Source organism: Patagioenas fasciata, chromosome 5 (assembly GCF_037038585.1).
Source record: "Patagioenas fasciata isolate bPatFas1 chromosome 5, bPatFas1.hap1, whole genome shotgun sequence".
Taxonomy (NCBI): Eukaryota; Metazoa; Chordata; class Aves; order Columbiformes; family Columbidae; genus Patagioenas; species Patagioenas fasciata.
In genome coordinates, this window is record NC_092524.1 from 18,168,455 (window position 1) to 18,185,207 (window position 16,753).

Sequence of the window (16,753 nt, forward strand, 5' to 3'; positions counted from 1 at the left end):
CTCCCACGGCAAGGCAACACATGCCAGCGCAGAGCAGACAAGTACCTATAGTTTGTGTGGAGCTAGTTTGTGCGGAGGTAGTTGGCAGGGTGGAGGTGTATGTCGGTGTGGGCGTGGATGTGCTTGCAGTAGCTGGGGTGGGTGTCGACTGGCCAGTAACAATCGTTGTTGTCCCCGGGGTGCTGCTGGTGGTGCTGCTGGGGGGCACTGAGGTGGTGGCGACGGTGGTGCTGGTGCTGGTGCTGGTGGGAGGCTTTGACGCTGTTGACGTGGGAGTGGTTGTTGATGGGGGTGTAGAGGACACTGTGCTCGTTGTGGACGGGGGTTGGGCCGTCGTGGTGCTGGCGGTGGTACTTGGAATACATTCGGGTCGGTTGGGGATGCAGCAGACACTGATCTGATAGTTGTAGCAGACCGGCACCACCGATGTGCCTCCTACGGCTTGATCCCTGTTGTTACAGATGAGGCCTGTGCTGACATCGCATGTCACGATCTGCCCCAAATCTTCAATGGGAACATCAGGGAATCGCTCTGCTCTGCATGAAATATTCTCCGCCTTCACGCAGACCCAGGAGGGATTGTGCTTCTGAATATTCTCAAAGGTTTCATTGTCACCGCCATTTCTGTCAGAACCGTCTGGGTAACTCACATCAATCCAGTCTGTCCATTGGCATGTACAATCTGGGGGACGACAACAGGAGCAACGATTAGAAACAGCAGGAACAGAGAAAACAGGCTGGGGAACCAGCGCACTCGCGGGTGGTGCTCTGCGCATCCAGTGCGCACAAGAGTGCCCTCGGACGCTGCTACATCCGTCAGCCAACCCAGGCAACAGCAAAGTTCCCTTATGTGGGCCGGCCTCCCGTTCCCGGCCATACAAAGCACACTAGGGCCAAACCAGGACACAGGCACTGCCGAGCCATGTGTGCCTCCCCCTTGCAGCTAGGGCACAACTCCTGGATTGGTCGTCACGTGCGCAAAAAACACTCGCGTAAGGGCAACACGCGAGCTGGAGGAGGACTGAACAGGGACTCCCGCCCACTCTCTCACCTTTTTGTGCCACTCACACCACCTCACTGTCTCGGGGACAAACCGAACACCAGGGAGGCTCATGACCCCAAAGGAAGCAGGCACAGGACACGCACTGCTGCCAAAACGGTAGCTTGCTTCCCAGCAGCGCGCAGACAGCTGGAGAACAACGCTCATGGGAACGCTGGAAGAACCCGGTTGCCCGGAGCCATGCTCCGTATCAAGGGTCAGTCCGCAGTCTGAAACCTTTCCCCAGACCCTTGAGGGAACAGCTTCTAAGCTTCCTTACAGACAGCACCGCCGGTAAGTGGCGGCGATGGCCACAGAGGAAATGCAGAACAAGAAAGGAAAGAAAGTCTGCACGGCTGCACCCAAACACTGCCTGACGTGGCAGTGCCATAAAATCAAGCCCCGCTCCCATTGCACAACCTGGGTCGCGCTCAGTACGCTCTCTCCAGCTGAAGGACGGGATCCGACAGCAGCAAGAGCAAGACTTCCCGCCAGTTCAGTGTCTGCCTAAGCCGGGCGGAGGCACCTGAACAGCAAGCCTCCTCGGAGCGCTGCTGACTCAGGGAGCACAAGACCTTCTACCCAGGACCCCTGCACCCTCCTCACTTCTGAAAAAGCCAGCCCAAGCACTCGATTTGGGCACATGCCTCTTCTGGGAACCCGCAAAAATGACCCCCACCCCCGATCCCATACAGAAGGCACAAGCTGAAGCGCTCAAGGACCTTTGTTTCTCCCACGGCAAGGCAACACATGCCAGCGCAGAGCAGACAAGTACCTATAGTTTGTGTGGAGCTAGTTTGTGCGGAGGTAGTTGGCAGGGTGGAGGTGTATGTCGGTGTGGGCGTGGATGTGCTTGCAGTAGCTGGGGTGGGTGTCGACTGGCCAGTAACAATCGTTGTTGTCCCCGGGGTGCTGCTGGTGGTGCTGCTGGGGGGCACTGAGGTGGTGGCGACGGTGGTGCTGGTGCTGGTGCTGGTGGGAGGCTTTGATGCTGTTGACGTGGGAGTGGTTGTTGATGGGGGTGTAGAGGACACTGTGCTCGTTGTGGACGGGGGTTGGGCCGTCGTGGTGCTGGCGGTGGTACTTGGAATACATTCGGGTCGGTTGGGGATGCAGCAGACACTGATCTGATAGTTGTAGCAGACCGGCACCACCGATGTGCCTCCTACGGCTTGATCCCTGTTGTTACAGATGAGGCCTGTGCTGACATCGCATGTCACGATCTGCCCCAAATCTTCAATGGGAACATCAGGGAATCGCTCTGCTCTGCATGAAATATTCTCCGCCTTCACGCAGACCCAGGAGGGATTGTGCTTCTGAATATTCTCAAAGGTTTCATTGTCACCGCCATTTCTGTCAGAACCGTCTGGGTAACTCACATCAATCCAGTCTGTCCATTGGCATGTACAATCTGGGGGACGACAACAGGAGCAACGATTAGAAACAGCAGGAACAGAGAAAACAGGCTGGGGAACCAGCGCACTCGCGGGTGGTGCTCTGCGCATCCAGTGCGCACAAGAGTGCCCTCGGACGCTGCTACATCCGTCAGCCAACCCAGGCAACAGCAAAGTTCCCTTATGTGGGCCGGCCTCCCGTTCCCGGCCATACAAAGCACACTAGGGCCAAACCAGGACACAGGCACTGCCGAGCCATGTGTGCCTCCCCCTTGCAGCTAGGGCACAACTCCTGGATTGGTCGTCACGTGTGCAAAAAACACTCGCGTAAGGGCAACACGCGAGCTGGAGGAGGACTGAACAGGGACTCCCGCCCACTCTCTCACCTTTTTGTGCCACTCACACCACCTCACTGTCTCGGGGACAAACCGAACACCAGGGAGGCTCATGACCCCAAAGGAAGCAGGCACAGGACACGCACTGCTGCCAAAACGGTAGCTTGCTTCCCAGCAGCGCGCAGACAGCTGGAGAACAACGCTCATGGGAACGCTGGAAGAACCCGGTTGCCCGGAGCCATGCTCCGTATCAAGGGTCAGTCCGCAGTCTGAAACCTTTCCCCAGACCCTTGAGGGAACAGCTTCTAAGCTTCCTTACAGACAGCACCGCCGGTAAGTGGCGGCGATGGCCACAGAGGAAATGCAGAACAAGAAAGGAAAGAAAGTCTGCACGGCTGCACCCAAACACTGCCTGACGTGGCAGTGCCATAAAATCAAGCCCCGCTCCCATTGCACAACCTGGGTCGCGCTCAGTACGCTCTCTCCAGCTGAAGGACGGGATCCGACAGCAGCAAGAGCAAGACTTCCCGCCAGTTCAGTGTCTGCCTAAGCCGGGCGGAGGCACCTGAACAGCAAGCCTCCTCGGAGCGCTGCTGACTCAGGGAGCACAAGACCTTCTACCCAGGACCCCTGCACCCTCCTCACTTCTGAAAAAGCCAGCCCAAGCACTCGATTTGGGCACATGCCTCTTCTGGGAACCCGCAAAAATGACCCCCACCCCCGATCCCATACAGAAGGCACAAGCTGAAGCGCTCAAGGACCTTTGTTTCTCCCACGGCAAGGCAACACATGCCAGCGCAGAGCAGACAAGTACCTATAGTTTGTGTGGAGCTAGTTTGTGCGGAGGTAGTTGGCAGGGTGGAGGTGTATGTCGGTGTGGGCGTGGATGTGCTTGCAGTAGTTGGGGTGGGTGTCGACTGGCCAGTAACAATCGTTGTTGTCCCCGGGGTGCTGCTGGTGGTGCTGCTGGGGGGCACTGAGGTGGTGGCGACGGTGGTGCTGGTGCTGGTGCTGGTGGGAGGCTTTGACGCTGTTGACGTGGGAGTGGTTGTTGATGGGGGTGTAGAGGACACTGTGCTCGTTGTGGACGGGGGTTGGGCCGTCGTGGTGCTGGCGGTGGTACTTGGAATACATTCGGGTCGGTTGGGGATGCAGCAGACACTGATCTGATAGTTGTAGCAGACCGGCACCACCGATGTGCCTCCTACGGCTTGATCCCTGTTGTTACAGATGAGGCCTGTGCTGACATCGCATGTCACGATCTGCCCCAAATCTTCAATGGGAACATCAGGGAATCGCTCTGCTCTGCATGAAATATTCTCCGCCTTCACGCAGACCCAGGAGGGATTGTGCTTCTGAATATTCTCAAAGGTTTCATTGTCACCGCCATTTCTGTCAGAACCGTCTGGGTAACTCACATCAATCCAGTCTGTCCATTGGCATGTACAATCTGGGGGACGACAACAGGAGCAACAATTAGAAACAGCAGGAACAGAGAAAACAGGCTGGGGAACCAGCGCACTCGCGGGTGGTGCTCTGCGCATCCAGTGCGCACAAGAGTGCCCTCGGACGCTGCTACATCCGTCAGCCAACCCAGGCAACAGCAAAGTTCCCTTATGTGGGCCGGCCTCCCGTTCCCGGCCATACAAAGCACACTAGGGCCAAACCAGGACACAGGCACTGCCGAGCCACGTGTGCCTCCCCCTTGCAGCTAGGGCACAACTCCTGGATTGGTCGTCACGTGCGCAAAAAACACTCGCGTAAGGGCAACACGCGAGCTGGAGGAGGACTGAACAGGGACTCCCGCTCACTCTCTCACCTTTTTGTGCCACTCACACCACCTCACTGTCTCGGGGACAAACCGAACACCAGGGAGGCTCATGACCCCAAAGGAAGCAGGCACAGGACACGCACTGCTGCCAAAACGGTAGCTTGCTTCCCAGCAGCGCGCAGACAGCTGGAGAACAACGCTCATGGGAATGCTGGAAGAAACCGGTTGCCCGGAGCCATGCTCCGTATCAAGGGTCAGTCTGCAGTCCCTTGAGGGAACAGCTTCTAAGCTTCCTTACAGACAGCACCGCCGGTAAGTGGCGGTGATGGCCACAGAGGAAATGCAGAACAAGAAAGGAAAGAAAGTCTGCACGGCTGCACCCAAACACTGCCTGACGTGGCAGTGCCATAAAATCAAGCCCCGCTCCCATTGCACAACCTGGGTCGCGCTCAGTACGCTCTCTCCAGCTGAAGGACGGGATCCGACAGCAGCAAGAGCAAGACTTCCCGCCAGTTCAGTGTCTGCCTAAGCCGGGCGGAGGCACCTGAACAGCAAGCCTCCTCGGAGCGCTGCTGACTCAGGGAGCACAAGACCTTCTACCCAGGACCCCTGCACCCTCCTCACTTCTGAAAAAGCCAGCCCAAGCACTCGATTTGGGCACATGCCTCTTCTGGGAACCCGCAAAAATGACCCCCACCCCCGATCCCATACAGAAGGCACAAGCTGAAGCGCTCAAGGACCTTTGTTTCTCCCACGGCAAGGCAACACATGCCAGCGCAGAGCAGACAAGTACCTATAGTTTGTGTGGAGCTAGTTTGTGCGGAGGTAGTTGGCAGGGTGGAGGTGTATGTCGGTGTGGGCGTGGATGTGCTTGCAGTAGTTGGGGTGGGTGTCGACTGGCCAGTAACAATCGTTGTTGTCCCCGGGGTGCTGCTGGTGGTGCTGCTGGGGGGCACTGAGGTGGTGGCGACGGTGGTGCTGGTGCTGGTGCTGGTGGGAGGCTTTGACGCTGTTGACGTGGGAGTGGTTGTTGATGGGGGTGTAGAGGACACTGTGCTCGTTGTGGACGGGGGTTGGGCCGTCGTGGTGCTGGCGGTGGTACTTGGAATACATTCGGGTCGGTTGGGGATGCAGCAGACACTGATCTGATAGTTGTAGCAGACCGGCACCACCGATGTGCCTCCTACGGCTTGATCCCTGTTGTTACAGATGAGGCCTGTGCTGACATCGCATGTCACGATCTGCCCCAAATCTTCAATGGGAACATCAGGGAATCGCTCTGCTCTGCATGAAATATTCTCCGCCTTCACGCAGACCCAGGAGGGATTGTGCTTCTGAATATTCTCAAAGGTTTCATTGTCACCGCCATTTCTGTCAGAACCGTCTGGGTAACTCACATCAATCCAGTCTGTCCATTGGCATGTACAATCTGGGGGACGACAACAGGAGCAACGATTAGAAACAGCAGGAACAGAGAAAACAGGCTGGGGAACCAGCGCACTCGCGGGTGGTGCTCTGCGCATCCAGTGCGCACAAGAGTGCCCTCGGACGCTGCTACATCCGTCAGCCAACCCAGGCAACAGCAAAGTTCCCTTATGTGGGCCGGCCTCCCGTTCCCGGCCATACAAAGCACACTAGGGCCAAACCAGGACACAGGCACTGCCGAGCCATGTGTGCCTCCCCCTTGCAGCTAGGGCACAACTCCTGGATTGGTCGTCACGTGCGCAAAAAACACTCGCGTAAGGGCAACACGCGAGCTGGAGGAGGACTGAACAGGGACTCCCGCCCACTCTCTCACCTTTTTGTGCCACTCACACCACCTCACTGTCTCGGGGACAAACCGAACACCAGGGAGGCTCATGACCCCAAAGGAAGCAGGCACAGGACACGCACTGCTGCCAAAACGGTAGCTTGCTTCCCAGCAGCGCGCAGACAGCTGGAGAACAACGCTCATGGGAACGCTGGAAGAACCCGGTTGCCCGGAGCCATGCTCCGTATCAAGGGTCAGTCCGCAGTCTGAAACCTTTCCCCAGACCCTTGAGGGAACAGCTTCTAAGCTTCCTTACAGACAGCACCGCCGGTAAGTGGCGGCGATGGCCACAGAGGAAATGCAGAACAAGAAAGGAAAGAAAGTCTGCACGGCTGCACCCAAACACTGCCTGACGTGGCAGTGCCATAAAATCAAGCCCCGCTCCCATTGCACAACCTGGGTCGCGCTCAGTACGCTCTCTCCAGCTGAAGGACGGGATCCGACAGCAGCAAGAGCAAGACTTCCCGCCAGTTCAGTGTCTGCCTAAGCCGGGCGGAGGCACCTGAACAGCAAGCCTCCTCGGAGCGCTGCTGACTCAGGGAGCACAAGACCTTCTACCCAGGACCCCTGCACCCTCCTCACTTCTGAAAAAGCCAGCCCAAGCACTCGATTTGGGCACATGCCTCTTCTGGGAACCCGCAAAAATGACCCCCACCCCCGATCCCATACAGAAGGCACAAGCTGAAGCGCTCAAGGACCTTTGTTTCTCCCACGGCAAGGCAACACATGCCAGCGCAGAGCAGACAAGTACCTATAGTTTGTGTGGAGCTAGTTTGTGCGGAGGTAGTTGGCAGGGTGGAGGTGTATGTCGGTGTGGGCGTGGATGTGCTTGCAGTAGTTGGGGTGGGTGTCGACTGGCCAGTAACAATCGTTGTTGTCCCCGGGGTGCTGCTGGTGGTGCTGCTGGGGGGCACTGAGGTGGTGGCGACGGTGGTGCTGGTGCTGGTGCTGGTGGGAGGCTTTGACGCTGTTGACGTGGGAGTGGTTGTTGATGGGGGTGTAGAGGACACTGTGCTCGTTGTGGACGGGGGTTGGGCCGTCGTGGTGCTGGCGGTGGTACTTGGAATACATTCGGGTCGGTTGGGGATGCAGCAGACACTGATCTGATAGTTGTAGCAGACCGGCACCACCGATGTGCCTCCTACGGCTTGATCCCTGTTGTTACAGATGAGGCCTGTGCTGACATCGCATGTCACGATCTGCCCCAAATCTTCAATGGGAACATCAGGGAATCGCTCTGCTCTGCATGAAATATTCTCCGCCTTCACGCAGACCCAGGAGGGATTGTGCTTCTGAATATTCTCAAAGGTTTCATTGTCACCGCCATTTCTGTCAGAACCGTCTGGGTAACTCACATCAATCCAGTCTGTCCATTGGCATGTACAATCTGGGGGACGACAACAGGAGCAACGATTAGAAACAGCAGGAACAGAGAAAACAGGCTGGGGAACCAGCGCACTCGCGGGTGGTGCTCTGCGCATCCAGTGCGCACAAGAGTGCCCTCGGACGCTGCTACATCCGTCAGCCAACCCAGGCAACAGCAAAGTTCCCTTATGTGGGCCGGCCTCCCGTTCCCGGCCATACAAAGCACACTAGGGCCAAACCAGGACACAGGCACTGCCGAGCCATGTGTGCCTCCCCCTTGCAGCTAGGGCACAACTCCTGGATTGGTCGTCACGTGCGCAAAAAACACTCGCGTAAGGGCAACACGCGAGCTGGAGGAGGACTGAACAGGGACTCCCGCCCACTCTCTCACCTTTTTGTGCCACTCACACCACCTCACTGTCTCGGGGACAAACCGAACACCAGGGAGGCTCATGACCCCAAAGGAAGCAGGCACAGGACACGCACTGCTGCCAAAACGGTAGCTTGCTTCCCAGCAGCGCGCAGACAGCTGGAGAACAACGCTCATGGGAACGCTGGAAGAACCCGGTTGCCCGGAGCCATGCTCCGTATCAAGGGTCAGTCCGCAGTCTGAAACCTTTCCCCAGACCCTTGAGGGAACAGCTTCTAAGCTTCCTTACAGACAGCACTGCCGGTAAGTGGCGGCGATGGCCACAGAGGAAATGCAGAACAAGAAAGGAAAGAAAGTCTGCACGGCTGCACCCAAACACTGCCTGACGTGGCAGTGCCATAAAATCAAGCCCCGCTCCCATTGCACAACCTGGGTCGCGCTCAGTACGCTCTCTCCAGCTGAAGGACGGGATCCGACAGCAGCAAGAGCAAGACTTCCCGCCAGTTCAGTGTCTGCCTAAGCCGGGCGGAGGCACCTGAACAGCAAGCCTCCTCGGAGCGCTGCTGACTCAGGGAGCACAAGACCTTCTACCCAGGACCCCTGCACCCTCCTCACTTCTGAAAAAGCCAGCCCAAGCACTCGATTTGGGCACATGCCTCTTCTGGGAACCCGCAAAAATGACCCCCACCCCCGATCCCATACAGAAGGCACAAGCTGAAGCGCTCAAGGACCTTTGTTTCTCCCACGGCAAGGCAACACATGCCAGCGCAGAGCAGACAAGTACCTATAGTTTGTGTGGAGCTAGTTTGTGCGGAGGTAGTTGGCAGGGTGGAGGTGTATGTCGGTGTGGGCGTGGATGTGCTTGCAGTAGCTGGGGTGGGTGTCGACTGGCCAGTAACAATCGTTGTTGTCCCCGGGGTGCTGCTGGTGGTGCTGCTGGGGGGCACTGAGGTGGTGGCGACGGTGGTGCTGGTGCTGGTGCTGGTGGGAGGCTTTGACGCTGTTGACGTGGGAGTGGTTGTTGATGGGGGTGTAGAGGACACTGTGCTCGTTGTGGACGGGGGTTGGGCCGTCGTGGTGCTGGCGGTGGTACTTGGAATACATTCGGGTCGGTTGGGGATGCAGCAGACACTGATCTGATAGTTGTAGCAGACCGGCACCACCGATGTGCCTCCTACGGCTTGATCCCTGTTGTTACAGATGAGGCCTGTGCTGACATCGCATGTCACGATCTGCCCCAAATCTTCAATGGGAACATCAGGGAATCGCTCTGCTCTGCATGAAATATTCTCCGCCTTCACGCAGACCCAGGAGGGATTGTGCTTCTGAATATTCTCAAAGGTTTCATTGTCACCGCCATTTCTGTCAGAACCGTCTGGGTAACTCACATCAATCCAGTCTGTCCATTGGCATGTACAATCTGGGGGACGACAACAGGAGCAACGATTAGAAACAGCAGGAACAGAGAAAACAGGCTGGGGAACCAGCGCACTCGCGGGTGGTGCTCTGCGCATCCAGTGCGCACAAGAGTGCCCTCGGACGCTGCTACATCCGTCAGCCAACCCAGGCAACAGCAAAGTTCCCTTATGTGGGCCGGCCTCCCGTTCCCGGCCATACAAAGCACACTAGGGCCAAACCAGGACACAGGCACTGCCGAGCCATGTGTGCCTCCCCCTTGCAGCTAGGGCACAACTCCTGGATTGGTCGTCACGTGCGCAAAAAACACTCGCGTAAGGGCAACACGCGAGCTGGAGGAGGACTGAACAGGGACTCCCGCCCACTCTCTCACCTTTTTGTGCCACTCACACCACCTCACTGTCTCGGGGACAAACCGAACACCAGGGAGGCTCATGACCCCAAAGGAAGCAGGCACAGGACACGCACTGCTGCCAAAACGGTAGCTTGCTTCCCAGCAGCGCGCAGACAGCTGGAGAACAACGCTCATGGGAACGCTGGAAGAACCCGGTTGCCCGGAGCCATGCTCCGTATCAAGGGTCAGTCCGCAGTCTGAAACCTTTCCCCAGACCCTTGAGGGAACAGCTTCTAAGCTTCCTTACAGACAGCACCGCCGGTAAGTGGCGGCGATGGCCACAGAGGAAATGCAGAACAAGAAAGGAAAGAAAGTCTGCACGGCTGCACCCAAACACTGCCTGACGTGGCAGTGCCATAAAATCAAGCCCCGCTCCCATTGCACAACCTGGGTCGCGCTCAGTACGCTCTCTCCAGCTGAAGGACGGGATCCGACAGCAGCAAGAGCAAGACTTCCCGCCAGTTCAGTGTCTGCCTAAGCCGGGCGGAGGCACCTGAACAGCAAGCCTCCTCGGAGCGCTGCTGACTCAGGGAGCACAAGACCTTCTACCCAGGACCCCTGCACCCTCCTCACTTCTGAAAAAGCCAGCCCAAGCACTCGATTTGGGCACATGCCTCTTCTGGGAACCCGCAAAAATGACCCCCACCCCCGATCCCATACAGAAGGCACAAGCTGAAGCGCTCAAGGACCTTTGTTTCTCCCACGGCAAGGCAACACATGCCAGCGCAGAGCAGACAAGTACCTATAGTTTGTGTGGAGCTAGTTTGTGCGGAGGTAGTTGGCAGGGTGGAGGTGTATGTCGGTGTGGGCGTGGATGTGCTTGCAGTAGTTGGGGTGGGTGTCGACTGGCCAGTAACAATCGTTGTTGTCCCCGGGGTGCTGCTGGTGGTGCTGCTGGGGGGCACTGAGGTGGTGGCGATGGTGGTGGTGGTGCTGGTGCTGGTGGGAGGCTTTGACGCTGTTGACGTGGGAGTGGTTGTTGATGGGGGTGTAGAGGACACTGTGCTCGTTGTGGACGGGGGTTGGGCCGTCGTGGTGCTGGCGGTGGTACTTGGAATACATTCGGGTCGGTTGGGGATGCAGCAGACACTGATCTGATAGTTGTAGCAGACCGGCACCACCGATGTGCCTCCTACGGCTTGATCCCTGTTGTTACAGATGAGGCCTGTGCTGACATCGCATGTCACGATCTGCCCCAAATCTTCAATGGGAACATCAGGGAATCGCTCTGCTCTGCATGAAATATTCTCCGCCTTCACGCAGACCCAGGAGGGATTGTGCTTCTGAATATTCTCAAAGGTTTCATTGTCACCGCCATTTCTGTCAGAACCGTCTGGGTAACTCACATCAATCCAGTCTGTCCATTGGCATGTACAATCTGGGGGACGACAACAGGAGCAACGATTAGAAACAGCAGGAACAGAGAAAACAGGCTGGGGAACCAGCGCACTCGCGGGTGGTGCTCTGCGCATCCAGTGCGCACAAGAGTGCCCTCGGACGCTGCTACATCCGTCAGCCAACCCAGGCAACAGCAAAGTTCCCTTATGTGGGCCGGCCTCCCGTTCCCGGCCATACAAAGCACACTAGGGCCAAACCAGGACACAGGCACTGCCGAGCCATGTGTGCCTCCCCCTTGCAGCTAGGGCACAACTCCTGGATTGGTCGTCACGTGCGCAAAAAACACTCGCGTAAGGGCAACACGCGAGCTGGAGGAGGACTGAACAGGGACTCCCGCCCACTCTCTCACCTTTTTGTGCCACTCACACCACCTCACTGTCTCGGGGACAAACCGAACACCAGGGAGGCTCATGACCCCAAAGGAAGCAGGCACAGGACACGCACTGCTGCCAAAACGGTAGCTTGCTTCCCAGCAGCGCGCAGACAGCTGGAGAACAACGCTCATGGGAACGCTGGAAGAACCCGGTTGCCCGGAGCCATGCTCCGTATCAAGGGTCAGTCCGCAGTCTGAAACCTTTCCCCAGACCCTTGAGGGAACAGCTTCTAAGCTTCCTTACAGACAGCACCGCCGGTAAGTGGCGGCGATGGCCACAGAGGAAATGCAGAACAAGAAAGGAAAGAAAGTCTGCACGGCTGCACCCAAACACTGCCTGACGTGGCAGTGCCATAAAATCAAGCCCCGCTCCCATTGCACAACCTGGGTCGCGCTCAGTACGCTCTCTCCAGCTGAAGGACGGGATCCGACAGCAGCAAGAGCAAGACTTCCCGCCAGTTCAGTGTCTGCCTAAGCCGGGCGGAGGCACCTGAACAGCAAGCCTCCTCGGAGCGCTGCTGACTCAGGGAGCACAAGACCTTCTACCCAGGACCCCTGCACCCTCCTCACTTCTGAAAAAGCCAGCCCAAGCACTCGATTTGGGCACATGCCTCTTCTGGGAACCCGCAAAAATGACCCCCACCCCCGATCCCATACAGAAGGCACAAGCTGAAGCGCTCAAGGACCTTTGTTTCTCCCACGGCAAGGCAACACATGCCAGCGCAGAGCAGACAAGTACCTATAGTTTGTGTGGAGCTAGTTTGTGCGGAGGTAGTTGGCAGGGTGGAGGTGTATGTCGGTGTGGGCGTGGATGTGCTTGCAGTAGTTGGGGTGGGTGTCGACTGGCCAGTAACAATCGTTGTTGTCCCCGGGGTGCTGCTGGTGGTGCTGCTGGGGGGCACTGAGGTGGTGGCGATGGTGGTGGTGGTGCTGGTGCTGGTGGGAGGCTTTGACGCTGTTGACGTGGGAGTGGTTGTTGATGGGGGTGTAGAGGACACTGTGCTCGTTGTGGACGGGGGTTGGGCCGTCGTGGTGCTGGCGGTGGTACTTGGAATACATTCGGGTCGGTTGGGGATGCAGCAGACACTGATCTGATAGTTGTAGCAGACCGGCACCACCGATGTGCCTCCTACGGCTTGATCCCTGTTGTTACAGATGAGGCCTGTGCTGACATCGCATGTCACGATCTGCCCCAAATCTTCAATGGGAACATCAGGGAATCGCTCTGCTCTGCATGAAATATTCTCCGCCTTCACGCAGACCCAGGAGGGATTGTGCTTCTGAATATTCTCAAAGGTTTCATTGTCACCGCCATTTCTGTCAGAACCGTCTGGGTAACTCACATCAATCCAGTCTGTCCATTGGCATGTACAATCTGGGGGACGACAACAGGAGCAACGATTAGAAACAGCAGGAACAGAGAAAACAGGCTGGGGAACCAGCGCACTCGCGGGTGGTGCTCTGCGCATCCAGTGCGCACAAGAGTGCGCTCGGACGCTGCTACATCCGTCAGCCAACCCAGGCAACAACAAAGTTCCCTTATGTGGGCCGGCCTCCCGTTCCCGGCCATACAAAGCACACTAGGGCCAAACCAGGACACAGGCACTGCCGAGCCACATGTGCCTCCCCCTTGCAGCTAGGGCACAACTCCTGGATTGGTCGTCACGTGCGCAAAAAACACTCGCGTAAGGGCAACACGCGAGCTGGAGGAGGACTGAACAGGGACTCCCGCCCACTCTCTCACCTTTTTGTGCCACTCACACCACCTCACTGTCTCGGGGACAAACCGAACACCAGGGAGGCTCATGACCCCAAAGGAAGCAGGCACAGGACACGCACTGCTGCCAAAACGGTAGCTTGCTTCCCAGCAGCGAGCAGACAGCTGGAGAACAACGCTCATGGGAACGCTGGAAGAACCCGGTTGCCCAGAGCCATGCTCCGTATCAAGGGTCAGTCCACAGTCTGAATCCTTTCCCCAGACCCTTGAGGGAACAGCTTCTAAGCTTCCTTACAGACAGCACTGCCGGTAAGTGGCGGCGATGGCCACAGAGGAAATGCAGAACAAGAAAAGGAAGAAAGTCTGCACGGCTGCACCCAAACACTGCCTGACGTGGCAGTGCCATAAAATCAAGCCCCGCTCCCATTGCACAACCTGGGTCGCGCTCAGTACGCTCTCTCCAGCTGAAGGACGGGATCCGACAGCAGCAAGAGCAAGACTTCCCGCCAGTTCAGTGTCTGCCTAAGCCGGGCAGAGGCACCTGAACAGCAAGCCTCCTCGGAGCGCTGCTGACTCAGGGAGCACAAGACCTTCTACCCAGGACCCCTGAACCCTCCTCACTTCTGAAAAAGCCAGCCCAAGCACTCGATTTGGGCACATGCCTCTTCTGGGAACCCGCAAAAATGACCCCCACCCCCGATCCCATACAGAAGGCACAAGCTGAAGCGCTCAAGGACCTTTGTTTCTCCCACGGCAAGGCAACACATGCCAGCGCAGAGCAGACAAGTACCTATAGTTTGTGTGGAACTAGTTTGTGTGGAGGTAGTTGGCAGGGTGGAGGTGTATGTCGGTGTGGGCGTGGATGTGCTTGCAGTAGTTGGGGTGGGTGTCGACTGGCCAGTAACAATCGTTGTTGTCCCCAGGGTGCTGCTGGTGGTGCTGCTGGGGGCCACTGAGGTGGTGGCGATGGTGGTGCTGGTGCTGGTGCTGGTGGGAGGCTTTGACGCTGTTGACGTGGGAGTGGTTGTTGATGGGGGTGTAGAGGACACTGTGCTGGTTGTGGACGGGGGTTGGGCCGTCGTGGTGCTGGCGGTGGTACTTGGAATACATTCGGGTCGGTTGGGGATGCAGCAGACACTGATCTGATAGTTGTAGCAGACCGGCACCACCGATGTGCCTCCTACGGCTTGATCCCTGTTGTTACAGATGAGGCCTGTGCTGACATCGCATGTCACGATCTGCCCCAAATCTTCAATGGGAACATCAGGGAATCGCTCTGCTCTGCATGAAATATTCTCCGCCTTCACGCAGACCCAGGAGGGATTGTGCTTCTGAATATTCTCAAAGGTTTCATTGTCACCGCCATTTCTGTCAGAACCGTCTGGGTAACTCACATCAATCCAGTCTGTCCATTGGCATGTACAATCTGGGGGACGACAACAGGAGCAACGATTAGAAACAGCAGGAACAGAGAAAACAGGCTGGGGAACCAGCGCACTCGCGGGTGGTGCTCTGCGCATCCAGTGCGCACAAGAGTGCCCTCGGACGCTGCTACATCCGTCAGCCAACCCAGGCAACAGCAAAGTTCTCTTATGTGGGCCGGCCTCCTGTTCCCGGCCATACAAAGCACACTAGGGCCAAACCAGGACACAGGCACTGCCGAGCCACATGTGCCTCCCCCTTGCAGCTAGGGCACAACTCCTGGATTGGTCGTCACGTGCGCAAAAAACACTCGCGTAAGGGCAACACGCGAGCTGGAGGAGGACTGAACAGGGACTCCCGCCCACTCTCTCACCTTTTTGTGCCACTCACACCACCTCACTGTCTCGGGGACAAACCGAACACCAGGGAGGCTCATGACCCCAAAGGAAGCAGGCACAGGACACGCACTGCTGCCAAAACGGTAGCTTGCTTCCCAGCAGCGCGCAGACAGCTGGAGAACAACGCTCATGGGAACGCTGGAAGAACCCGGTTGCCCGGAGCCATGCTCCGTATCAAGGGTCAGTCCGCAGTCTGAATCCTTTCCCCAGACCCTTGAGGGAACAGCTTCTAAGCTTCCTTACAGACAGCACTGCCGGTAAGTGGCGGCGATGGCCACAGAGGAAATGCAGAACAAGAAAAGGAAGAAAGTCTGCACGGCTGCACCCAAACACTGCCTGACGTGGCAGTGCCATAAAATCAAGCCCCGCTCCCATTGCACAACCTGGGTCGCGCTCAGTACGCTCTCTCCAGCTGAAGGACGGGATCCGACAGCAGCAAGAGCAAGACTTCCCGCCAGTTCAGTGTCTGCCTAAGCCGGGCAGAGGCACCTGAACAGCAAGCCTCCTCGGAGCGCTGCTGACTCAGGGAGCACAAGACCTTCTACCCAGGACCCCTGAACCCTTCTCACTTCTGAAAAAGCCAGCCCAAGCACTCGATTTGGGCACATGCCTCTTCTGGGAACCCGCAAAAATGACCCCCACCCCCGATCCCATACAGAAGGCACAAGCTGAAGCGCTCAAGGACCTTTGTTTCTCCCACGGCAAGGCAACACATGCCAGCGCAGAGCAGACAAGTACCTATAGTTTGTGTGGAGCTAGTTTGTGCGGAGGTAGTTGGCAGGGTGGAGGTGTATGTCGGTGTGGGCGTGGATGTGCTTGCAGTAGTTGGGGTGGGTGTCGACTGGCCAGTAACAATCGTTGTTGTCCCCGGGGTGCTGCTGGTGGTGCTGCTGGGGGGCACTGAGGTGGTGGCGATGGTGGTGCTGGTGCTGGTGTTGGTGGGAGGTTTTGACGCTGTTGACGTGGGAGTGGTTGTTGATGGGGGTGTAGAGGACACTGTGCTCGTTGTGGACGGGGGTTGGGCTGCTAGAAACAGCATGGACAGAGAAAACAGACACACGCAGGATGCATCAGTAGGAACATTATGCACCGAAAATAATTCACAAGTTAGGCAGCTGCCACTAACTTCCGGCTCTCATCACGCTTTTATGACTATTAAGATCTATTATCTCTAGGGCTTCCTTTCTGGTCCCAAAAAGCAGGCTCATTCCAAACCTGTACATGGTCATCGTCAACGCAATCACTTCATTTGAAAGAGACTGGGGATGTTGCTTTAGTATGCCTCTCACTAAATTGAAAATCCCTACCAATGGTTAAGATGTTTGGAGGAGTAATTCTCTGTGAGGCTTCCTATTTCTGCCTTGTTACCTAGAACACCTCTCAGTGTCATGGAATAAGAACTGAGCGGGGATGCTGTGGTCTGAGAATGAATACATTCATTGCTGGTTGTTATGTGGTTTCCCCATGGTGCAGTCACCCTGATGAAGAGGTTCACAGCGTACTAGGGGATCTCAGAAGCCAAAGACCATAGTTCCCAAGTGGAAGTCTGCAG

The 16,753-nt window shown here is 57.0% G+C and overlaps 1 protein-coding gene across 1 annotated transcript in view; it reads right to left on the minus strand.

The window, feature by feature from the left end:
* Positions 1-16,753, minus strand: part of MUC2 (mucin 2, oligomeric mucus/gel-forming) — a 74,064-nt gene that overhangs the window by 27,767 nt on the left and 29,544 nt on the right. The window contains exons 31-39 of the mRNA XM_071808611.1: positions 14,172-14,477; positions 12,404-13,039; positions 10,636-11,271; positions 8,868-9,503; positions 7,156-7,735; positions 5,332-5,561; positions 3,582-4,217; positions 1,870-2,449; positions 46-275 (exon numbers count right to left, since the gene is read on the minus strand). Of these exons, the coding sequence (XP_071664712.1) occupies positions 46-275; positions 1,870-2,449; positions 3,582-4,217; positions 5,332-5,561; positions 7,156-7,735; positions 8,868-9,503; positions 10,636-11,271; positions 12,404-13,039; positions 14,172-14,477 (4,470 nt within the window). The remainder of the gene's footprint in view (positions 1-45; positions 276-1,869; positions 2,450-3,581; positions 4,218-5,331; positions 5,562-7,155; positions 7,736-8,867; positions 9,504-10,635; positions 11,272-12,403; positions 13,040-14,171; positions 14,478-16,753) is intronic.